Genomic DNA, 24,701 nt, shown 5'->3' on the forward strand with positions numbered 1-24,701 from the left:
AAGCTAAAAACTGTGAAAAATGTTAATTTGTTGCACTGGTATGCAGACTGCACATAATAAACTGCTTGTGCTTCACTGGACATAGAGGAGTTGAGGCTAAAGTGATTTGTCTTGGGGAAGTTTACCTTGTGAGTAGGGTACCAGCATGAGCTAAACTGCAGTGGAGCTTTGGGGAGTTGCAAGGCCACCAGTACTGAGATGACCACTGCAGTGACACAGTCATACCAGGCTGAGATCCCCTAAGTACCAGAATGTTAGGTTGAAATCTGTGAGCAAAAAATAACAAGGGGCTGTTATCTGGGAGTGTGGGCAGAGAAAGAAAGGGTTGGGGCAACCAAGAGGTGGGTCCAGAAATAGAGGACTGTAAAAAAAAGAGAATAAGGTGTCATATTAAGAACAAAGGAGGGTCAATCTGCTTGTGGTTGGAGCAGGGACACACTGGGCCAGCCTTCACCCCAGTGTGCAGACTGAACCCCCATGATGGCAGGGAACGCCCCTGGACAGCCTGCCAAACTCTCCACTTGTGTCCGGAAGACTTGCCATGGAGGGCAAAGCAGGATGGACTCACACCCAGGCACAAAACGGCATGGGAGGTAAAGGCAACATTTGCAATTCAACAGTAGCACAATTCATCAGATTTAGCAGTAATAATTACTGGCTTAGAGCTGTAAGAGTCCAGAAAAGGCTCTGACTGTAAATTACTATCAGCCATGGGTTTTAGTGCATCAATTAAGTAGTCAATAACTCTGCTAGTTTCTTGGTCAAGTGCTGCTTTACAATTAACACCACAGTCTCTCGAAACAGCGACGTCTCCAGCCTGCACCCTACAGGGGCTGGAACCGCCCAGGGGCTCTGCTGGGATCTCCCAGCCAAGGCTGGGACTATCTGCTGTCTAGGTGTCTGGGATAACCAAAAGTGCTCTGTTAAGCCTGTGTGGGCAGATGCAGTCTGAGCCACTCGCATTACACATTTGTGCAGCACCCGACACAAAGAGGCTGTGACCGACCGCTGAAAACTGTGCACACTGCCACCACCACGGTGGGAATGCACCATTGGCCACACTTTTAATAGCTTCTAATAATAAACAGGGATAAAGAGCTTATAAGTTTGAAGTGGCAGCATAAAGCACACCTGCAATTAAAGGGACACTCCTTTGTCACACCACATCAGCAAGAGCAGAGCAGGAGACACGGGGCTGGGGACATGGCCACCTCGTGTCCTCCTGCTCTGCCAGCAGGACTGACCTACATCCTCCCTCTTTCAGACTTTGGTGGCAGCAGGAAAATGAGCCAGTCTCATTAATTTCACCTCCTGCTGCCTGGTGAACTTCTCCACAGAAAAAAAAAAAAAAAAAAGAAAAGAAAAGAAAGAAAAAGAAAAAATTTCAAAGATTCAAAGCTATGCTGGCAACCTGGCAACTCAAATCTTCTGTGGAGCAGGAGGTGGCAAGCAACCTGTGGCAGAATTGCTCACCTCATGGCCAAGCTCTGCCCTTCCTCTCCAGAGCTCCTCTAGGGACTGTGAAATCCAGCAAGGAACAAATGCTTCCCAGCAGGGCAGTTAATGCAACAGAAGGGCACACAGTCCATCTTCAGCTGGTGGTTCAGCAAAGCCACTCCTGACACACAGGAGACCCTGTGTCCGGCTGCATGACACTTGCAACGCCACCAACTCCTCCCTGCTGCTTCCTCAGAGCCTCACTGGAGACAAGAACACCGGGGCACCCTATTTTCCTGTGATTTCCAGAGTTCAAGTTTATTTTTTAATCTGATAGTAACAGAAGAAGACTATAAAAAAACCCCACACTGGCCTGAGTGGCTCGAGTCTAAAATAAACATGCCAAGCCCTATTTGTGATGGAGTAAAAATAGCTTCTCATCCCTTCCCAGGACCTCTGCTTCATACACAAAAGCTTCACAGGTTAACTATAAAAATACCAGACGTGCAAGGAATGTCTTGATTTGAGCTCTGCACTGTTTGGAGTTCAGAAACTCCCCTCAGCCTCACAGCAAAGGGACAGGGAAGGGCTCTCAAAGCTCCTCTGCCACCTCAGGGCTAAAGGCCAGGGTCTGCCAATTGCCTTTAATAGAAACAACTGTCCTCCTAATAAAAAAAAAAAATCCAAAAACCTCCACTGGAATTACATCTTGTGCTCTTTCTTGGCTGGATACTTCTTAAATTACACTTATTCCAAAGAGCATTAACCATGAAACACAGCACAAAGCCGTGCCACAGCCAGGACAGGCTCCCTGGGAAGCAAAGTGAGCACAACCAGAGTCTGCATGGAAAGGAGCAGAGACTGTGGCTGGTCTGGTTTGCAGCAGTAAACATCTCTTCATAGCAAGTTCTGCTGAATTAAACTTTTTTTCCCAGGGCTTAAGCCTGGGAATAATAATTAATATACCTCACCTGGCACCTGCAATGCTCAGGCCTGAAGAGAAGAGAAAAAGAGAAGAGAAAAAGAGAAGAGAAAAAGAGAAGAAAAGAGAAGAGAAAAAGAGAAGAGAAAAAGAGAAGAGAAAAAGAGAAGAGAAAAAGAGAAGAGAAAAAGAGAAGAGAAAAAGAGAAGAGAAAAAGAGAAGAGAAAAAGAGAAGAGAAAAAGAGAAGAGAAAAAGAGAAGAGAAAAAGAGAAGAGAAAAGAGAAGAGAAAAAGAGAAGAGAAAAAGAGAAGAGAAAAGAGAAGAGAAAAAGAGAAGAGAAAAAGAGAAGAGAAAGAGAAGAGAAAAGAGAAGAGAAAAGAGAAGAGAAAAAGAGAAGAGAAAAAGAGAAGAGAAAAGAGAAGAGAAAAAGAGAAGAGAAGAAGAGAAGAGAAAAGAGAAGAGAAGAGGAAGAGAAGAGGAAGAGAAGAGAAGAGAAGAGAAGAGAAGAGAAGAGAAGAGAAGAGAAGAGAAGAGAAGAGAAGAGAAGAGAAGAGAAGAGAAGAGAAGAGAAGAGAAGAGAAGAGAAGAGAAGAGAAGAGAAGAAGAGAAGAGAAGAGAAAAACAAGACCTAGGAGAGCAGCACTGCAGGAAAGTCACCACAACAGAGTTTATTCATTACAGCATTTCTAATGACAGATCAGCTGGTCCCACAGGCAAGCACCAACCTATTTATGATTCGGGCTTAAAAAAGGACTAGAGTTGAATCTGCAATGCATCTGAAACCTGCTGGTATTTATGTGTGCACTAAAATGCACCCTGGGTGTTCCCAGTGCTGTGGGCAAAGCTCACAGGAGCCACCAGCCCCTGGAGCCTTCCCAGAAATGGATGGCAGCTGGTCCAGGAGGGACAGGAAGGTCCCAGGCTGAGGCACATCTCCCTACAAGGCCATCTTGTCCTGACAGAAGCACATGCAGCCATCCATCTGCTGCTGTGCTCTCCTGCCTCACCCCAGCCTGAGAGCACACACCCAGCTTTAACCCACCCTGGACACCCTAAGTGCCAGATTAGTGTTTTGTGGCACCCCCAGGGACCACCTTTGCCAGCACACACCCACAAACACAGTGCCCCAGGGCCAGCTCTGCTTTCGTTATTTAAATTCGTCTCCAGAAACCCAGGCTCAGCTTGAGGCAGCATAAATTAAACACTGATTTGGGGCTTTGGGTGAGAGGCAGAAACATGGCAGAAGAGCTCTTAGCAAAGCCACACTCCTCTGTGGTGGGGACAAGAAAGCCAAATTTGTTTTCTAAATACATATTTAGTTGAGCTGGTCATATTGAGAAGCTCAACATTTGTAATTTAGATTATGTCCTCAAACATGCCTACACCACATTCAAGGGTACCTTTTAGTGAGATTTGTTACATGGGTCCCTGAAGTTTCCCTTGCTTGATTAAAGTGAATCATGAGTCAAAAACTTCAAGAGATGGCAAAGCTACAGGTATTCCTTCCCATTATTAAGCACCGTAGCAAATAAATGAGAAAAAAGTGCACCTGTCCAAGTATTGTCTGGCTTCCTCCTTCTCGTTATACACAGACTTCCATCATTTATGGTCAAAACCATTTCAGAGAACAAGCAGGGTAATCTGGCACATTCCAGCTTTCCCATCCCACCTGCCTACACACTATCACCCAAGAATCACCTTGCCAGATGCTTCAAGGTAAAAAAATCACAGCTTGTCTCATTTACATTAATATTTTGTGTTAACTGTTGCATAAATACTGCTGCTCTTAAATAAGGCTTCTCTCAAGTCCCCTGCTCTCCTCACCTGCCATCACTTCCCATTCTTTTAGCTTATTCTGTAAGGGCAGGACTCCTGCAAATAATTTTTTTTCTTATCTGGTATGCACTGGTGTAACACCCCAGCCACCAGATAAGCACTGAGTAACTGACCTGCCAATAGACTCACCTCGTACGTGCAGCCCAGGACTTCAGCTCATACTTCCACAGAACTAACTTCCCCCAACACAGGCACCACAATGATGCTCCCATCCCTGACGTGAGGCAATGTGGTGCATCATGCTTCCTTCCTACTCCAGTGCACTTTTCCTCCTATTCAATGGCCCACAAAGATCTCAGGAGATCATGAAACACGGGTCCCACAAGCAGCACGTGTTCTCCCATGGTGACAAACACTTGGAAACTCAACCTTTTGTAGGGAAAGAAATGTCTGAGCCTTCTTCCTGACTCTTCCTTCCAGGGCAGATGTGCCCTAACCTGCTGGAAGACCCATGGCAGCACAGCAGACAGCTCCACTCTCCTTTTTAGTCGGTGTTAATTCCAGAAAAAGGGTTTCCACCTCTCTCCCCTTTGTGCTGGTACAAGTGTCACAGTTGCACATAGAAGTGGATGAGGGAACTGACACATTAAAGAAGCCCAGCAAGAGACAAAGAAGAAGCAAGTTTCCACCTGGCTCAGCTTCCTGGCTGAATGTGTGGTCTGCAAGACCACTCTTTTCCCCTGCACCAGCACAAGGGGAACGCAGGACATCCGCCAGCAACACCAGCTCAAACCAAGATGCCAAGCACACCAAGCCTGGACCGTGTAAAAACCCATGCCATGCAAGAGCACTGTAGAGAGTCACCAAGGAAAATCCAAACAGTTCCAAAAGATAAAGGGAAAAATAAATTAAACTGGTTCCAGCTGGACATCTCCCATTATTTCCCACTATTGTCCTAACCAGCATCCAAGCAGCACACAGTGACAACGAGGGCCACCTCCTACAGGCAGCTGCATCCTGGTGGCATGCAGAGCAACTCCCCTACAGCAGAAGTCTCTAGCTGGATCTATTCCACATGAATAGTCCACTTGAGCACTTCTGGGCAAATTGCTGCAAGCAGGCAAGTGACCTGAAGCAGGTTTCTTTTCAGCTACTAAGCCACTTTAAAAGACATCTAAAAATACATTAAATGCTTTTCTCATGTGACTTTTCTATGCAAGAGTCTGCTCTGAAGCCTGCCAACAGCAAATGGAACCAGACACTGCTGCAAGACCTCTTTCCTGCATAAAGGGCCTCCAAATCATCAACTTGTACGGGTCCAGGAGACCAATGCAGTCTGCTTGGCAGTATCAGCTGCTGCTGCTCTAGCACCATTTTCCCTAACAGGCTGTGCTTCCGTTCAGGATCATCACCCAGATGGGAGCAGCAATGTTTTGTGTTGTTTCTGCTCCAGAAGGATCTTTAACTAGTTACACCCAGAACGGTTCAAATGGAAACCCCTCCCGACCAAGCCTGAAGAAGAAAAATTACTTCCCAACTCTGCTGACAGAGGCAATTCCTTTCCATTGAGGAGATGTGAGTTAAACAGGACAACTCTTTGCCTGGAAAAGTGCTGTGCAAATCAGTTCAGCTGGCTGCTCTCAAGAAGCCCCAACAGGAGGACACTGGCCACTTCAATTACTCCAGCTGTCCCTCAAGCTCACCTCCTTAGAGTAGATTTATGTCAGTGAGCTTCCCACCAAGCCTCTTCCTCCACTCCTAATGGGGAGCAAACAGCTTTTCTGCTCTGTTGAGATGCAGAGCTGTGGGTTTACAGCTCCTGTACATGTCTGGGTCTGCTGTGAAGGGAGCCTGCTCACAGATCAGCTCAGGCTGCTGAGCAGAGCCATCAGCTTCTACTGATACTTGAGGGTGATTTTTCCTCGCTCTAAACCAGACATCCAGCCATGTGCCCTGGCAGCTCCCAGCTTCAGCTGACCTTTTCCAGTTGGCACATCCTGAGACTGCTGGTCCCAAACAAACCTCACAAAGAATCATCATCTTAAGTCACTGCTTAAAGAAGAATCCCAGCCCTAAACACTTGCCTTGGGAGTTAGCTCAGCCAGACTGAATTCCCATATATGACCAGAAAATAGGACTTCAGCACATGGAACACTCTTCCCCGGGCTCTCAGCTGGAGTGACCAAGCCACATGCTTCACCAGTCCAAAAGACACTCTGAGGAAAGAGCTCTGCACTCAGACTTGCTCTCCATGCTCTCCCTCGTGCTGGTGGTGGGCTTCCAGCAGGATCTGAGCCAGCCAACTCATCGCAAAATGCAGGTATGTGTGGCCAAGGCACAAGGGCAGAACTGCCCCTGTTTGCAGGATCTTACTTTCATTTTAACTTCAGGAAAAATAAAAGCCTAAATCTCACTGCCTCCTCTGTTCTCTGATTTCCTTTACAAAGCAGAGAAGAAGCTGCCTCAGATGATCTTCTGGAACATCATACTAAGGCAATGGTTTCCAATGAAAAAAACATATTTAAAAGAAATGGCTTTCCTCAAGTCCACAGGACTCAGTTTGCCATACAAAGTTACAGGGAGAAGCTTTAAGAGCCTGGAAACCAGGGAAGAGAAAAGGGTCAGAGGCAGCTGAGCTGGGTGATGCCGGAATGAAGCACAGAGCACTGGGAGACCTGCAGGAAACAGCTCCTTCCTGTGAGGGCAGGACAGTACCACCACACCTCTCTCCTGGGAGCTGCCAGTGAGCAATGCATGGCCTGACCTGTCCCTGCAGGTCCTGACTCCAGCTCTGTTGGGGCAGGGGGGAAGGCAGGAGCACCCAAGGACTAGGATGTTTCAGGCTTTGAGCAGCAGCAGAGAACCAGAGTGGGAAGAAGGAAGAGTGGAAGTTCCAGTTTCCAGGAATAAGGGGCTGGGACGCTGGTTTGAGGGGAGGGTGGTGATTGAACCACATCACAGGTCTGGAGTTGTGCTTCTAGGCTCCAGGAGCTTGTCCACCTATGATGGAGGCTTTTAAGCAAACCTTCTCACGCCTATATTAGCCAAGGTAATCACAGAGTGCTTCAGACAGCCACGTTCAAACAGACAGAATTGCACACAACTTTCATCCCAGCTTATCACCATCACCATGAAGGGGAATACTGCTGCCTTCTCAGTGCTTTAAGTGCACAATATGCAATTTTACATCTTTGTCAGTAGCAGATGGAGCCCTTTTTCACATTCACTTTGATTACAAAGTTTTCACTAGGCTACAAAACCCTGTTCTTATACTTTTCTTACAAGCAGTTTACAACCCAGCGCTCATGGGGTTTTGCATGCAGTAGGGTTACAACACCCTTCTTTAGCTTCCTCAATTCTTTTTGAAAGGGGTTTGTATTTATTCTCAGCAACTGTTATTCACAGAAGATCAGACTCCTTATGTCTCTAAATGCTGACCCTTGATATTCAAACACTTTATTCCAAGATGTGATAAAATGTTTCCAGAAAGAGCAACCAGCAGAAGGCTGCTGGCATGCCGATAAACACAAAGCCCTGGCTTCACCAACACTGCTGCAAGCACCAAATGCCCCACACAGAGGACAAACAGGTGACTCTGGGGGACCTGAACTGACACAATGCAAACACCTACAGCACCATGGCACAGACCTTTACATTAGATTATGTGGGATTGTTAGTCCATTTAGGGGATTACATACTACCATCACCCAGCCAGATAAAATACCATTTACTGCCCTTTTCCTGATGCTTTATTACACAGAAGATGGGCAGATCCATGATGTGACCACACCAAGACTTGCAGGACCCCCTGAGCACCCTGTATGACAGCTATCCTGTGCACAAACACCCCGTGACAGAACTTTATGTGAACTCAGTCTGAGAACTAATGAAATAATTTTGTTGGTTTTTCATGCCTATCAAGTTCAGTTGTTGGCAGTACTACTGAAATTAATACTTTCCAACATGTCTTAACTGGACAGGATGCAGGAGAAAGGAAAGATGGTGAAGATTTTGGGAGCAGATTAACAAGGGAGGTTTGAATTTTAGGAAAAATACTAGAGAAAGTCTCCTCCTGCCAGTCTTTACCCTGCATCTCTGGAGGTACAAGTCTAATTTTTAGAGAAAAATAGGTAGGGCTACACTGATTCTGTATATCTTCCCAATAAGATCCTGCAGTTTTATTCAGGGAAGGTTTTTGAATAACCACCTTATATTCTCCAATGCTGGCCTCAGGCAGTATCATAAAAATTCCACTGGAAATATTTCCTTTGGGATGGGAAAACACCACACTTGGGCTGTCATGCAGGAATCAGCTCCTAGAGCAGAGAGAGCTCAGGCACACCACAGGTGTCAGGACCTAACTGGAAAGTCTCAGGGACAAGGGCAGGGAATCACTGCAGCCTCAAATATTTGCGTCACTGCAATCCTGATGCCAAGATTTTCCACTGGCAAACTCCATTTGTAGATGAGTGCCAAACCATCTGCTAGAAGAATCCCTTACTTTGGGAAAAGCAAAGTACTCACCCTCAGAGGAAGCAGCTCTATAGGGAGGGTCTTGGCCTTAGAGGACAAGGGAGTTCCACAGCATTCAGTATCCATACACACTTACACCTCTCATAGAAGCCCACACTTGCATAGGGTTTTCCTGTAGGAATCTCAGCCACAAAGACAACAGAAGATCTCAACTTAAATTTCTACACATTGTTTCAGCAATATTTAGAGAGGGCCTCATGGAACGTTTCCTTGCTGGAGAGGAAACTCTCAGCTAGAGACCAGTACTGAAGGGCTGCTGCAGAGAGTAAATTCACAGAAGAGGCACAGAAGCCACACTGGAAAAACTCAGCAACTGTTTCCATTTTGATTAAAGCAATATTTGAGCAGCCAAATCACTGAGCACTAAAGAAAGAGTGTTTTTGTCTGCCAGTCTTGGTCCCTCTTGCCCGTAACTGAAAAGTCCCAAAGCCTTGTGAACACAAGGAAATCCTTTGGGAACCCCACAGGATCTCTGGGAAGATACACTTCCCAAGAGCCTGGAAGAGTCCATCCTGAGTCTGATCTTGCACAAGGCAGAGGGAAGAAGCCTAAGCAGTGCCACCCTAGTGAGGGAGCAGCAGCACAGACAGCCTCCATGTCACAGTCTGAAGTTATGACAGTGACATAACGCTTCACATTCACTTGTAATTCAACACTCGAGTAGAAAACTGCTGGTTCAAACTATCACCCAGCCTCTTCTTACTCAAGCTCATCCAAAAATCAATCCTTAGCCCTTGGGACTGATACAAAATGATCAGTATCTGCTACTGGAAACTCATCAAAATTACTGAATGCTAATCCACGCCCTATAGGAACACACTTCACAGAAGATTAAGCTTTACAAAGTCTAAATGGACAATCTAGTTCAAAAAACAGAAAAGACTCAGTGTGAATTCATCCCCAATATGCATTCAGCACTCCCATGACCTATAACTATGCTTGAGTAAACTGAAACCTCTCCCGTAATCAGTTTTTCAGCCCCCAAGGAGGGAGGGGAGGAATGCCGCTCATCAGGTCCTTACTGAGGAGCATTTGCAAAATCAAGTATTGCTTGAAAAAGCTTCTAAGCCAATTTGTTGGAAAGCTCCAAGGAGGCAGGATACAAAATATTTCTGAAGCTGCCCATGCAACCATCTGTGAATTGAGCCCTTCTCAGAAAGCACAGTAGAAAATACAGACTATTCCCTTGCCTGGGGTTGCAGTGATGGCAAATGCCACAGCTGAGAACTGTGGTCAGACCACAACACAAGAAAAGGGGAAAAAAAGTTATCAGTGGGAACCTTCATTCAGATATCACTTTAGAGGTCAGATGAGGCAAGGAGTCTACTTTGCTAAAGGAAAACCCAAAACAAAGACAAACATTGCCTACCTACAAGGCTGGGGCAAGTTCTACCATTGTTCTGAAGCCCCATGTGAAGGTCTGCCAGAGAAAATGTGCTTTGAATCCCATCAAGAATTACTCTTCAGACCTAGAGGATACCTGAAGGCCAGTGAAACCACAGGGGACAACTCAACTCTGAGGAAGAAAGCATCACTTTTGGCTAAGAGACCTGTTCCAAGGGAGAGCTCTGCTGACACAATGGCTCCCTGCCTCTGAGGATGGTCCAGCTCCCCCTCAATTACTTTGCTAAGCCAGTGAAGAAAGGGTCTAGCTGAAAAAAGGAACAGTTTTATGCCAAGTTAGCAGGATTAGTTCACCAGTGCATCAGCTCGGCACCACAGCTGGCATGTGGGAGGAGGCAAGAGGGCAGAGAAAGAGAAGGGCCCTTTTAAGAACACCAAGCCATGAGGCTGGCTGAGTTAACTGCTTGTCCTGAACTAACCCACCACACTCCAGCACTGTGACCATGTCCACCTCTCCCTTCTCTACCCTGGGCCTTGGTTCCTTTCCACCTGCACTGCCAGGATGTTGACAGGCTCCATCTGGCTGGGACATTTACAAGCTCCTTCCATGGACACTTTAGGTTACTAATTTGCACTAAGTTAACCCAAGGGGGAAAAAAAAACCAACCCAAACAGCTCAGCGAAAAGACTGCAAACAACACACCCACATGCCCAGAGGTCAGACCTCACCCTTCCATAAGCAGAGCCTTCCCTCAGCTCAGCCACCCCATGCACTGCACTCTGTGGCTCATGGTGCCTCACAGGGGTGGTGGTGGTGGCACTGTCACTGGGATGGATGTTGCCAGCAGTGACAGCTCGGGAGGCCACATGGCAGAACACTATTTGTGTTTGGTGGGGCTGCTGTGAGCTCTCTGCAGATGGACACATGCAAGGGCCACCACAAGGAGCTGTGGGAGCACAGGTAGCTCAGCAGCCCCTCCAGCTCTCAGGTCCCAGCACGCTGCCCAAGGACACAGGAGAGCCACAAGTCCGGCACTGCCACTGTTGGAAGAGATTCCAGGGAATTTCCTAGCCTGCATCAAGCCTGGCTTGCAGAAGCCAGCACTGCTGTGTGACCTTGAGCAGGACAAGACACTCAGGACAAGAATGCATTCCTCATGTGCCTGGTACCACTCACACCCCAAATAGTAACTCAGGCAGAAGCTACCATCAGGCAAGAAGCTCCAATTTTCGCCCAAGTTGTGGGTGGCACAAGGCACACTTGCCCATCTAAGCAGGTCACTGCCAACAGAACAGGTCCCCACTAATTCCCACCTCCTGAACAAAGCCATGCCTGACACCCTGCCCTATCTCCTCATCATCAGACACCCAGCACACCACACAGCACAGGCAGCTTGCTGGGTGTCCCAGGTGACCAGCTCATGGGCCCAGCAGGCACCTGTACCAGGAAAGGAGCAAACCTACCTGTCCAGGGGACCTGGATCAGCTCCTGTGGACAGCACTGCAGCAGCAGATCAGCTGAGACACTCATGAAAAATGCAGCAACAAAGAAAAGCAGTGACATCAAATATATATAGCCATCTTTCCCAATGGCAAGCTAAAAATTTTACCCCAGGAAAGCTGAACCGGTGACAGTATAAGACAACAGATGAGAGCAGGAAGATAAACAAATAGAAACAAGACAATGTAGTGCACATACCTAATGCAGTCAGGCAGGCTGATGTGTTAACTTTCCATCCAGCAGCACCTTAGTAGTTTGCTCCAAGCATCCAACCTCACAGAACCAGCCCTAAAAGCAGAGATTCTTTGAGCTGATCCTTTATTTTTCACGGGTTACGCATGGTCACGGTTCTCTGCAAATAGGGTTTAAGGTACAGAGCTCTCTACACTGCACAAACATCCTAAGAACAAACATTTTCAGCATACCAAGACCTCAGATACGTTAGGTCAATCCATCCAACTGTGTTTATTTGTATTTTGCCCAAATCACTGCTGAAGTCCTCAGAGCTCAAGGAGCAACAGCCTCCCACTGATTCAGCAAGAGACTAGAAGTAATTGGTAGACAGTCTGCAAGCACCACAAAGAATGCCAGAGGCAGTTATTTACATGACCCCTGCTTGCCCAAGGAGATTCCAGAGTTTGCATTTTCCTTATTGAAATTAATCATTACTAGAATTAAATCCTCCATACTACTCCTCAGCTAACAGTAGGAAGCCACACATCACCCAAAACTATCCTTGCAATAAAACCTTCCAGATAACTGTCATGTCACTGCTGAAACCAGACAGACAGTTTTACTCCCATCAGCTGGAGTTCCTCCCCAGGCTGGCACAGCACCCAGACATCTCTCCAGGACAATCTCTCTTTTTATCTCACCATAGGAGATGGAAAAAACAAGACAACACCATCCCTGGAGCACCTCACACCTGTGCCACACACACTAAAGTGTGAAAATTCCTGCAGGACCTTGCTGCTGCAGCCATGAGGTCCCCTTCTCTTCAGGCCCAAGTGGGACACGATGGTTTTCAGTGCAAAGCACCTCTGATGCCTGTCAGCTGGCACACTCACACCAGCAGGAGGCAGAGCTCCCGCCAACCTTACCCCCTCGCTGCCAGGGGACAGTTCTGTGACCAGGCACACCAGAATTCCTCCAGATAAGTTACAGTCAGAGCTCTGAGACGTTTCTAGCCATGCACTTTACCACTGAAGCTAGAAACAAGTCTCACTCTACCTGCCACACATCTTCCTTCACTTCTGGTTGCAGCCAAGCCCAGGGCACCAGGCAGGGAGAAAGGAGAGAAGAGAGAGGTGGACATGCAGCACTCGAGCTAGCAATGAGCACCAGCCATTTCCAAAAGCAGAGGAATGCTTGAGGTTAAGAAAAAAAAAAAAATCACATAAAACCTACTGGAACAGAGTGAGTTGCAGAACACCTTTACTGGTATCAGCCCCAGAGCTTTTGCCAACTCTTCAGGCCTAGTACCAACAATATAGGCAGGATTTACTACCACTTTACACAATGGTGGAAGAAATGGGCATTTCTAAACTAGCATGTGCTGTCCACATCTTTTAGTTATTAAAGACTTTGTGCCAGCTCCCAAAGAAGTGAGCACAAACTCCTGCAGCAAGAAGACAGCATGACCCGGAATCAGCCAGGCTTTGCTGATTACTCCTCTGAGTAAACAGTGGTGTTCCCAGCACTTCAGCTTGCTCTCAAGCTTCTCCTGTTGGCATACTACCCTATATTTAGAAGAGTGCAATGACAAGCATTGGGAAGAATGAGTAAGTGGTTTAGGATGCTCGGAATAGAGACAGAGACAGTGAAGAGACCTATGCTGAACTAGAAACTCTGGAAGAGAGGTAAGGAATTGGTAAAGCTATGGATGGGAAGGCACAGCATTGCATATAGAAGGTTAAACAGCTAATTTTGTGATGGCAAGTATCCCCAAGGAAAGAGATGCTAGCAGTCATCCTCTAACAGCAGCAGGCAGAGGAAAGAAACCCCTGACTAAGAGGAGCTGAGAGCAGATTAGCCAATATTTGGTCTTTTCATACAAAGGAGAGGATTTTATTTCATTTTGGACAAGCAAGCGATGCGAATGCCATTTTCCCAAGTCTAGGAGCCCAAAACTCCTGGAACCAGGGGAGACACACCACCCCAGGGTGTGACTGTGCCCTGCCTGCATCTTCCTATCCCCCTCCTCTCAGAAACACAGACCAGCTTAGGCTCTGAAAGCACACACGGGGGGTTTACAGCCTGCAAAGCTGTGGCCAAACTGGCTAAGCACATCCTCGCTGACTGATCGGGCACGGGGCAAGCTGCTCCACAGCCTGTTGCTTCTGAGGAGCCAGAGAGGCCAGGGAACATTCTGCTTTTATGCCTTTTTGTTCAGCAAAACTTACTTACCCGTATTTAGTCAGCCGAAGCACTGACTGACTGAAAAGCTGAACTGTGGGTCAGCGGTGCCTGGAACAGGCTCTGCTCTCAGGCATGCCTGCAGGGTGGTGCCCCGGGATACGAGGGCTTAGCCCAGAGCTCCCTGCGTGAGCCCATCCCGAAGACGGGTGAGGGCCGAGGGGCTGCCCCACCACGCCCGCCCAGAACCCCCCTGGCCCCGCCAGACACCTGCAAAGCTCCCGGCCGGTCCCGGGGAGAGCCACTGGAGCCCCGCGCTGGGCCCAGCCCGGACAGCCCAGGCAGACTCCGGCACACCCCACGGCACGTCCCGGGACCGACTGCCGCCACCGCCGACCCGGGGGCCGCTCCCACCTCCCCCGCCGGCGGCTGCAGCGAAGCCCCACGCCGCACCCGATACAGCCCGACTGGCCCCATCCCTTGGAGCCCTGGGCCCACTCCGCCACCCGCCCGCCGGCAGGGCCGACCCCGCAGGGCACCTCCGGAGGCGCCCACCCATGCCCGGGCCGGCGGCCGAGCAGCGGCCGGGCAGGGGGCGGCGGGAAAGCCGCGGCGGGGGTACACAAGCGGCCAGCACGGACTGGACCCCACCGCCAGCCCGGGGCGCCGCCCGCGCCCGGCTCCGGCAAGGCCGCGAAGGGCGCGCCGGGTGCTGAGGCGGCGGCGGGGCGGGCCGAGCCGCCCCGCTACCCGCGCACCGGGAGGCCCCGGGCTCGCCGCCGCCTCAACTCAGGCCGCGCCGCCGTTCCCGGCCCGGCCCGCCCGGTAGGCCAAGGGCAGGTCGGCCCGGCAGGTGCTGCCCATCCCCGCGCCGCCACTACCGGGCACAAGGCCGGCTCCCCGAGTCCCCACGGCTGCTCACCGTGCGACGGCCGGGCCCGGAGGCCGCTCCCCGCCGGCTCTCGCCGCCAGCGGCCCCGACGCACCGAGCGGGCGGCGCGGAGCGAGCGCGACCCCGCGCGGGCACGTACCTGGGGGAGGGGCGCCCGGCGCTTAGCAACCGCCGGCACGAGCGCGACGCGGCCAATCGCCGCCCGCGGCCCGCGGCAGCCCCGCCCCTCTCCGCCCCGCCCCACCTGGGCCCGCGCGGCCCCGCCTCCCCCCCGCGCGCCCTGCCGCCGTCCCGCGGGGCCCCGCCCTCCACCTCGCCCCGCCCCAGGACACGCCCTCGCCTGCAAAGTCCCGCCCCTCTCCCAGCCCCGAGCCCCGCCCCCTCTCGCCCCCTGTGGCGGTGACCCCGGCCCCGCCTGGCCCCGGGCCACCGGGTAAATATTTGCCCTAGGTCGGCCCCGCGCTCCAGCAGCCCGGGGACGCGGGGCGGCCGCCATGCAGCCCGTGCTGGGGGTCCTGCTCGCCCTGGCCGCGGCCCTGGGCTCAGGTAGGGCCCCGGGCTGAACCGCTCTGGGGCTGCCGTGGGGGCTGGGGGTGCGGGGCAGGGCTGGGGCCAAGAGCTGGAGACCTCTGCGGCGGAGGGCTCGGACACCCTGCTTTGTAGGGCTGGAGTCCCACTGCTCCATGGGGCATGAATCCTGCTGCTCCGTGGGGCAGGGGTCCCACATTCCATGGGGCAGGGATCCTGTTCTCTGTAGGACAGGGATCTCACTGCTCTGTGGGACATGAATCCCATGCGGTGTGGGGCAGAGGTCCCCATCTCTGTGGGGCCCAGGTGTCCCCGCTGTGCCCCACAGGCACGCTGAACTCCGCCCCACTCCCCAGGCCACCGCTCGCCCCTCAATGACTTCCAGCGCCTTCGAGCCACCGAGCTGCTGGCAGCGCCCGCGGCCCCCTTGCTGCTGCTGCCGGAGCCGGGCTCTGCCGAGCAATGTGCCCGGCGCTGTGCCGCCAGCCGGACCTGCCGGTGAGCGGGAAGTGGTGGGTGTGCGTGGGTCTGTGATACCGGAGTCACTCCATGTGCGTGGGTGCTTGGAGCTCATGTGTGCTCCCACGGGACCCACCGTGCCAGACTCCCGCTGTGCCTCCCAGGGCTTTCCACCACGACCGGCAGGGTCAGCTGTGCCAGCTGCTACCTTGGACCCAGCACTCGCCCCATGTCCAGCTTCAGAAAAACATCCACTACGACCTGTACCAGAAGAAAGGTGGGCTGGTGCTGTGGGTGGGCATGGGCACAACACAGACTGGGCACGTGCCACCCACTGCAGGGTTCCCACTGCCCTGGCTCGGCCATGGGGTTCTGATGTGGTGCCCGGCTCTGCCCAGACTACCTGCGGGACTGCATCGTGGCTGATGGCACCAGCTACCGTGGCACCCGGGCCACCACGGAGAAGGGGCTGCGCTGCCAGCACTGGCAAGCAACCACACCCCACGACCACAGGTGGCCCCGTGTCCCCTGCTGCCCTGGGCAGTGTGGGGCACCAGGGAATGGGCTAGCGTCAGGCAGTATGGGGATAGTGGTAGCAGCATTGGGTCAATGGGGACAGTGTGGGGGCAATAGCAGTGACCAGGGGTGGGCACACCACTGTGGCTGTGCCCACCCCACCGTGAGGGGCTCCCAGCAGCCCTCCTAGCCACCCCGCCACCAGCAGGTTCCTGCCATCCCCCCGCAATGGGCTGGAGGAGAATTACTGCCGAAACCCTGACCGGGACAAGCGGGGCCCATGGTGTTACACTGTTGACCCAAACATCCGTCACCAGAGTTGTGGCATCAAGAAGTGTGAGGATGGTGAGTGCCACAGCCTGGGGGTGCTCCATGCCATGTGTGTCACTCCCCCTTGAGCCCCTTGGTTGTCAGCAGCTGTCTGCATGACCTGCAATGGGGAGGATTATCGTGGCACTGTGGACCACACTGAGTCGGGGACAGAGTGCCAGCGCTGGGACCTGCAGCACCCACACAAGCACCCCTACCACCCCAACAAGTACTGGTCCCTGCCCCAGGCAGCGCACACCCCCCCCTGGCCCTGCCAGGTGCCACAGTGATGGTGCCATCCTCAGCCACCACTCCCATCTCTATCCCAGGTACCCTGACAAGGGTCTGGATGACAACTACTGCCGCAACCCTGACAGCTCGGAGCGGCCTTGGTGCTACACCACCGACCCTGAGCGGGAGCGCGAGTTCTGCCACATCCGCCTCTGCAGTAAGGCCCTGGCCAGTGTCACCGTGTGGCTGGGACTGGGTGTCATGGGTATCACCCTGACGCTGCTGCTCTGCCTCACAAGCAGAGAAACGCCCACGAACCCCCAATATCACCACCAGCTGCTTCAGGGGCAAGGGCGAAAGCTACCGGGGGCGGGTGAATGTCACTGTGTCAGGGATCCCCTGCCAGCGATGGGATGCCCAGACCCCCCACCGCCATCACTTTGTGCCTGAGAAGTACCCATGCAAGTAAGGGGATGGGGGAATGTGCCCAGGAAGGGTGCTAAGTGGACAGCACCCATGGGTGCAGGCTGGGCAGGGGGGGACCCACATGACCCCCTCCACCAGGGACCTGCAGGAGAACTACTGCCGCAATCCCGATGGCTCAGAGGCACCATGGTGCTTCACCTCTCGCCCTACCATCCGCATCGCCTTCTGCTTTCAAATCCGCCGCTGCCCTGACGAGCTGGACACCCAAGGTGAGCCACCCCCAGGCACCTACCCCTGGGGTGCCTGCTGGAGATGCCAGCCCTCCCTGCCTGTCCCCAGAGTGCTATCATGGTCGCGGTCAGCACTACCATGGCCACATCAGCAAAACACGCAAGGGCATCACCTGCCAGCCCTGGGCTGCCCAGGCACCACACGTACCCCAGTGAGTGTGCGAGGGAACGGGGATGGGATGGGCATGGATGACATGGATGGGCATGGATCTCCATATGGATGGAGATGGGATGGGAATGGGCATGGTGGTGGGAATGGGGATGGAGATTAAGATATGGATGGGGATGAGGATGGAGATGATGATGTGGATGGGAATGGGGATAGAGATGGAGATGATGACATGGATTGAAATGGGGGTGGAGACGATGACAGCAATGGTGATGATCATTTCCTCCTGGCAGAATCTCACCCATCACCCATCCTGAGGCACACCTGGAGGAGAACTACTGCCGCAACCCTGATAATGACAGTCATGGCCCCTGGTGCTACACCATGGATCCCCGCACCCCTTTTGACTACTGTGCCATCAAGCCCTGCTGTGAGCCCTTACCTGCACCCCTGCAAAGACAGGTTTTGGTCCCCCCAGGATGGCTGGGTCCTGCTCTGATGCCACCATATGCTTTCTCTCCACAGCCGGCAACACCGTGCCGTCCATCCTGGAGAATGCAGGTGGGTGCTGGGTGGGTGTGTGCTGTGGGGCAGGTGCCATGTGATGGTCACAGCTAATGCCCACCCTGCCCTCAGACACAGTGGCCTTCGAGCAGTGCGGCCGGCGGGATGAGAGGCTGCAGCTCAAAGGGCGAATCGTTGGCGGTCAGCCTGGCAACTCTCCCTGGACTGTCAGCATCCGCAACCGGTGAGTGGGTGCTGTCCCAGCACTGCCACGTGGCTGGTGTCAAACCCCCCCAGGTGCTCACCCCCTGTCTCCACAGGGCTGGCATGCACTTCTGCGGGGGGTCCCTGGTGAAGGAGCAGTGGGTTATCAGCACACGCCAGTGCTTCTCTTCCTGGTAGGTCCCCTGGGGCCAGGGTGTGGGTGCAGGGGGCTCCCTGCACCCTCACATCCCTGTTCCATAGTGACGCTGACCTTGTGGGCTACGAGGTACAGCTGGGGACACTCTTCAAGGACCCTGGCCCTGGGGACCCTGACCAGCAGACCATCCCCATCGCACGGATCGTTTGTGGCCCCTCCGAGTCCCAGCTGGTGATGCTGCAGCTGGCGAGGTGAGGGGCCCTGCCCCATCCCCTGCCATGCCCTGCTGCCCCCGGACTGGGCATCAACCATCTCCTGCTGCCCCTCTCACTGCAGGCCAGCCACACTGAACACACGCGTGGCCCTGATCTGCCTGCCACCCGAGCGCTACATTGTGCCTGCTGGCACCCTCTGTGAGATCGCTGGCTGGGGAGAAACCAGAGGTACCTGCTGTGGGCATCCTATGCCATTTCCCTGAAATGGCATCCCCTTGCTCATAGCACCCTGCTGCTTGAAGTATTCCATGTCCCTGGTATCTCCCTGCTTGCAGCATCCAATTCCATGTCATCTCTCTTCCATGGCATTTTCCTGCCCATGCCATTCTGCCCATACATTTCCCTGCCCATGACATCTCCCTGCCCACACCATTCCCTTTCCATGATAATCCTGCCCTCACTGTTCCCCCTCACATGTAGTGTGACCCCACCCATGGCACCCCTCTGCCACGATGCCCTCTGTCAATGCCATCTCCCCCTTCCACAGCATCCCCTACCCCAGCACCCCCAGCCCATGCCCCAGCTGCCCCACACGCTTACTGCCCGCAGGCACGGGGGATGGCAGCATGCTGAACGTGGCGCGGCTGCCGGTGCTGGCCCATGGCGAGTGCCACGCAGCGCTGCGTGGGCGCCTGAAGGAGAGCGAGCTGTGCACGGCCCCACTGCGTGCTGGGGTGGGGGCCTGCGAGGTGAGCTGGGATGGGGACCTCACCTTGGGTATCCCCTGGGCACCAGCAGCAGCAGTGTGACACCACTGCTCTCTGGGTGCTGCAGGGGGATTATGGAGGGCCGCTGGCCTGCCTCACTGCAGACTGCTGGGTGCTGGAGGGGGTGATCACCCCCTCCCGCGTATGCGCCCGCACCGATCAGCCCTCCCTCTTCATCCGTGTCTCCCTCTACGCTGACTGGATCCACAAGGTGATGAAGATGGGCTGAGCTGGCTCAGCCCCAGCCAGGCACAACTGTGCCATGCAATAAAGGCCTGGCCATGGCTTCAGGGACTGACACTGCCTGGGGTCCTGCTCATTTATTTAATGCCAAACCCCAACCCACATCCCATCCTGCCCTGGCTGTGCTCACTCCATCCACCTCTGTTCCTGCTGTGGTCCCTGGGGCCAATGGTCACCCCAGGCTGGCACAGCGGCAGGGCCACCGAGGGCACTAGGGGCTGTGCTGGCCTGTCCCACCCTGCTGGGGCTGCCCCAGGTGCTGAAGGAACCAGCGGGCACAGTTCCTGAAGACATTGGCCTCTGTCTCCACGCCGGTCAGCGCGTGGCCGCCCTCTGGGTACCACAGCAGCCTGCGAGGCAGGACGGAGGATGCTTAGCTGGCACCCTCAGGGTCCCTCCCTGCTCCCAACCCCCTGCATCTCACTTACCGTGCTGGCACCCCCCTGGCCCGCAGCACCCGGTACAGCTCCAGTGCCTGTGTGGGGCTGACACGCCGATCACGAGCACCCACGCACAGCAGCACCGGTGTCCGAACCTGCGGCATGGACAGCAGTGGGTGCCCAGCGCCCGATACCCCACACCCACCCTACCCCTGCCTTACCTGGGCTGCCTGAGCGATGGGTGAACGGAGCAGCATGGCAGCCATGTCCTCAGTGCAGGGCACCCGCTCAAAGGAGTAGGGCAGCCCCAGGGAGGTGTATCGCCTGTGTCACAGAGGTGCTGGTGGGTGCTGTGGGGATGTGCTGTGGTGTGGCATGGCACAGCACAGGTGGGGGTGGCACTCACCAGTCAGGGATGTCAGAGGTACCCAGCAGTGCAGGCAGGTTGGAGACAGGGCTGCGCAGGGCACAGGCTCGGTAGCGCTTGGGCTCGTGGGTGAGGAGGTGGAGGGCAATGAAGGCTCCATGGGAGCCGGCCAGCAGGGCCAGGCGGTGTGGGTCCAGGGCCTCGCTGCGCAGGACCTGCTCCACTGCCAGCTGCAGCCATGGGGCACCCATCATCATCACCCCACCATCATCATCCCACATCACCCACCATCAGCATCCCAACCTCAGGACCCACCACACACCCTGGGACCCCCAGCCCTGTGCCCCTCACCTGGGTGTCTGCCACATCCTGCTCGCCCACACGGGAGATCAGGGAGTTGATGCTGGCCTGGCCAAAGCCCAGGGAGCCACGGTAGTTCACTGGGGATACAAAGGCCATGGGTGCCATGTCACTGCTGGAGCATGGGTGTCACGTAACCCCCGGCCCTCTGACACTCACCCAGGAGCACAGCAAAGCCCAGCTGGCACAGTGCAGCCATCCCTGGTCGCCAGCGGGCATCAAAGACAGCGTGAGGGCCACCTGGGGCCAGAAGGGATGTCACCTGCGGTGCCACCAGTGCCACCAGGGAACCCCCTCTCTCCCCTCACTCACCGTGGGGACACACGACCAGGGGGTGTGGCACGGTGCTGTCTGATGGGCTCAGCAGGAGGGCCTCGAAGGGCTTGGCAGCTGTGCCAGGGAAGGGGTCCCATCAGCACCCATCACCCAGCACCCCCGCCCACTCCCAAACCAAACCCTAGCCCACCCCCACACCCAAGGGTCCCTGTCACCCAGCACCCCGGTGCGACAGGGACCCCCAGGTGCTCATCAAGCCCAGCTGAGCTCTGCTCACTGCAGGGTGGTTGGACTGTCAGGGTCTTCCAGGTGACACCAGGTACCATTGGGGTGTCCTCCACAGGCACCCAGCGGAGGGGCAGCTCCTGACCTGCTGGTGGCAGCACAGCTACCACCTGGAGAAGGGCAGTGGGTGGCATCGGGCACAGGGCAGCTTGCTATCCTCTGCCATCCTGTGTGGTGCCATCCTCTGCCATGTTGTGCCTACTCATACTGCCCTGTGCCTTGCTGTGCTGTCCTTGGCTGTGCCATACTCTACCTGACCCTGACACACTGTGCCAGGTTCTGCTGTCCCTTGCCACACTGTGATGTGGCTGTGCCATGCCATGCTGTGCAATTCTGTGCCAGGCTGTGCTGTGCCTGGCTGTCTGTTGCTGTGCCGTACCATGCCATACCACATTGCATCACATGGTGCTCTTGCTCACCAGGTTATGTGGACGGTGTGGGGCTGAGCAGGTGGCCACCAGCAGGTCCCACTGGAGTGTGAGCAGCTCCCAGCAGCCTTCAGGTGACCCTGAGGAGAGAGAGAGCACACTGACACTTGCAGATGCTCACCTGGGCACTGCGGGCAGTTTGGTGACACATACCTGCTGTGAGGTTGGTGACAGTTGCAGTCTCTGTGTCCACAAGAAGCAGGTCCTGCAAGGGGGCAGAGCACAGGCAGCAGTGTCACTGTGGGGCATAAGGGTCACATCCCTCTCCCCTCTGTCCCCGGGGCTCACAGTGCGGCTCCGCTGCGGGGTTCCCAGCACAACTCGACGGCTGTCAGCTGCCCAGCACCGTGGTGGCAGTGTCTCCCTGTAGAGCCCAGTGAAGGCTGCCAGGGGGACAGAGTGATTGTGAGATGGAGCCATGGGAACCCTCCTGGGAGCGTGCCCAGTCCTGTCCACTCTGTTGCCCTCACCCTCTGTGGGCTCCTGCACCACATCAAGGACCGTCACGATCTGCCTTGTCTGCCAGGAGAGCTGGGGAGAGCCAGCAGGTTGGGACAGCCCACCCGGGGAAACTGAGGCAGGGGAGAGGGGTCCGAGCCCACCCTAGCATGGCTGGGCACTATTGGCAGCACAGCCATGTCCAGCAACCCCAGGGCCTCTCACCATGCACAGACGCAGGCACTGCCGGTGGGGCCCTCCCAGTGCCCCCTCCAAGTAGAGCAGGTGGTGCCCATCAGGGCTCAGCCGGGGGGAGAAGGCAGCTCTGTGCTCAGTTGACAGTAGCTCTGCAGGGGCAGGGGGTCAGCACCCCGGGGACCCCCAGGGACCCAGGCACCCCCTGCATCCCTGGCACTCACCACAGTTCCCACTGGCCAGGTCCAGGTGGAAAATCCCTGATCTGGAGAGGAGGTGTGGGTCAGGCTGGAGCCCTGCAGCTGTGCTGAGCCCATCTGGCACAGGGTGGGCATTCCAGCACGAGGCTGGGTGCTCCCCCAAGGGGGACCCACCTCCTGTTGGAGCAAGCGCTCAGCCCCAGGCGGAAGGGCTCATGCCACCAGCCCACGAACACCACACCACGGTCACCTGGAGACCACAAGGCCTGTGCGACAACCTGGCTCATCCCACAGCCCTGGGCTGGTCCCCCAGGAAGTCTCCCCATTCCCTGTCCTGACCTGGCCAGGGGAGAGGTGTTCTGGGATGCCCTCCAGCACCGAGATGCTGCTGCCCTCCATGTCCAGGGTGCAGAGGACGGGCACGCTGCGGGTGGTCAGCATCTCTCCCCAGTCCTCGCGGTACAGGAACTGCTCCCCCTGCAGCACAGCCCCATCAGCCCCATGGCCAGCTCCACATATGGCATGCTCAGGGGATGTCTGGCATGCTCACAGGGTACACAGCATCCTCACGGGGCATATGACATGCTCATGGCAAGCATGTCACACTCACAGGCTGCACAGTATACTCATGGGACACAAAGCATGCTCATGGGGTGTATGGCACACTTATGGGGTGCATGGGGTGACCTTGGAGCATGTAGCATGCTCACAGTATGCATGGCATGCTCATGGGGTGCACAGCACTTTTGTGGGTGCACAGCATGCTTATGGGGCATGTAACCCACCTCCTCATTGTTGTCCTCCTCGGCCAGCCAGATTGCCCCTGGAACATCCCAGGGGCAGGGGGGCCGTGGTTTGGGCTGGCTCTTCTCAGACACATAAAGCAGCCGCATCTCTGAGTGGGACCAGGCCAGGCAGGCAAAGGGTCCTGGCATGGTAAGAGGTACCAAACCCCAGCCCAGCACAGGCACAGCTGGGCACTGGGCAGGCACCAGGGCAACCAGCCCGTGCCACACTCACGGGTGTGGTGGAGAGGGGTGGGGAAGGGGTCCTACCCTCTGTGTAGACCTCCCCGTGCTTCCCCAGTGCCGTGAGGTCCACACTGTGGCTGCGCCCGCTGGTGCCCCACACCTGGGGAAAGTGGGGTCAGCACTGCCACATCACAGCTGTGGCACAGCCGCCGCCTATGCTGGCACTTTGGCTATCCCGCTGATCCCCCATAGCATTACCTCCAGCAACTCGTGGCCCTGCCGCGGGCACCGGCTGAGCACGGCACGGTGCTGCCCGGAGGGCGAGTCCTGGCTGAGGAGCCTGTGGGCGGGAGCGTGGGCTGCGGCCATTGGCCATGCCATGGGCACTGGCCACACCACAGGCAGTAGCCATACCGCCCCCTCCCACACCCGTCTGGGCCGTACTGGTGGTGGATCTCGGCGCTGAGCGCGGCCCGGCTGACGGTGATGCCGCCATCGCCGGTGTGCCACAGGCTGTAGTGGCGGCTGAAGCGCAGGAGCCGGCGGCGGGACAGGTCGGGCCGGCTGCACTCTGCGGGAGGGGAATATCAGCGCCAGCCCCACCGGCCCGGACCACTGGGGTGCCCGAGCCCCCCAACTCACCAGTGTAGAGCAGGAAGGTCTGTCCCCCCGCGGGGGCCCCCAGGGCAGCACGAGTGACGGCAGGGAACCGGCTCAGCTCCCGGTAGCAGGCGGCGGGGCTGCCCGCTGCCTGGGCAGGGGGAGAGGCAAGCTGGTGGGGGTCAGCTTAGTGCTCTGCCCGTACCCAGCCCTTCAAACAGGGCAGTGCCCCCTTGCCCACCTCTGCACCCCACTCGATCACCGAGGCCATGGGGCTTTGCTCTGCTACGCTGAGCCGCTGGCGCCTGCCGCTTGTCTGCAGGCGGGCTGCCAAATCGCGTGATCAGCCGGTACCAGGGGCCGGTGCCAGCCCTGCAGCTCCCCCGTGCCATCCTCTGCCGCGGTACACCGTGACCCCAGCAGTGCAAATGCCGACCCATGTAGGAGAGGGGCCCAGAGGCAACACTGGTGACAGCAGCACC

General features: G+C 55.3%; 3 protein-coding genes across 7 annotated transcripts in view; 1 reads left to right on the forward strand and 2 right to left on the reverse strand.

Moving 5' to 3' along the window:
• The window catches only part of DAG1 (dystroglycan 1), a 51,432-nt gene extending 36,558 nt beyond the window's left edge, over positions 1-14,874 (reverse strand). The window contains 1 exon segment of the mRNA XM_030458342.1: positions 14,792-14,874. The gene's annotated coding sequence lies outside the window, so the exon portion shown is untranslated.
• Positions 14,875-15,195: 321 nt separating this feature from the next.
• Positions 15,196-19,774, forward strand: MST1 (macrophage stimulating 1). Of its 5 annotated transcripts, none has more exons than XM_030458345.1 (18): positions 15,196-15,307; positions 15,646-15,787; positions 15,913-16,025; positions 16,147-16,261; positions 16,470-16,609; positions 16,682-16,802; positions 16,903-17,021; positions 17,104-17,269; positions 17,369-17,499; positions 17,570-17,672; positions 17,923-18,059; positions 18,155-18,190; positions 18,266-18,377; positions 18,454-18,531; positions 18,599-18,745; positions 18,831-18,937; positions 19,319-19,458; positions 19,544-19,774. In XM_030458345.1, the coding sequence occupies exons 1-18, from the start codon at positions 15,256-15,258 to the stop codon at positions 19,703-19,705; spliced, it is 2,121 nt and encodes a 706-aa protein (XP_030314205.1). In that variant the 5' UTR covers positions 15,196-15,255; the 3' UTR covers positions 19,706-19,774. The 5 variants fall into 5 exon arrangements, with proteins under 5 accessions (XP_030314205.1, XP_030314207.1, XP_030314206.1 ...); XM_030458347.1 differs by having other exon boundaries at positions 17,107-17,269; XM_030458346.1 differs by having other exon boundaries at positions 16,473-16,609.
• Positions 19,759-24,548, reverse strand: LOC103533194 (acylamino-acid-releasing enzyme). The gene is made up of 22 exons (XM_030458344.1): positions 24,461-24,548; positions 24,262-24,370; positions 24,064-24,190; positions 23,878-23,959; positions 23,704-23,779; positions 23,434-23,576; positions 22,988-23,125; positions 22,823-22,914; positions 22,673-22,713; positions 22,479-22,600; positions 22,286-22,346; positions 22,104-22,198; positions 21,969-22,020; positions 21,807-21,895; positions 21,380-21,497; positions 21,139-21,216; positions 20,986-21,066; positions 20,818-20,906; positions 20,506-20,696; positions 20,321-20,423; positions 20,148-20,254; positions 19,759-20,069 (listed from the first exon to the last, which is right to left on the reverse strand). Exons 1-22 carry the CDS (start codon positions 24,488-24,490, stop codon positions 19,931-19,933), a joined length of 2,163 nt encoding a protein of 720 aa, XP_030314204.1. The 5' UTR covers positions 24,491-24,548; the 3' UTR covers positions 19,759-19,930.
• Positions 24,549-24,701: the final 153 nt, after the last annotated feature.

Source organism: Calypte anna, chromosome 12 (assembly GCF_003957555.1).
Source record: "Calypte anna isolate BGI_N300 chromosome 12, bCalAnn1_v1.p, whole genome shotgun sequence".
NCBI classification, from domain to species: domain Eukaryota; kingdom Metazoa; phylum Chordata; class Aves; order Apodiformes; family Trochilidae; genus Calypte; species Calypte anna.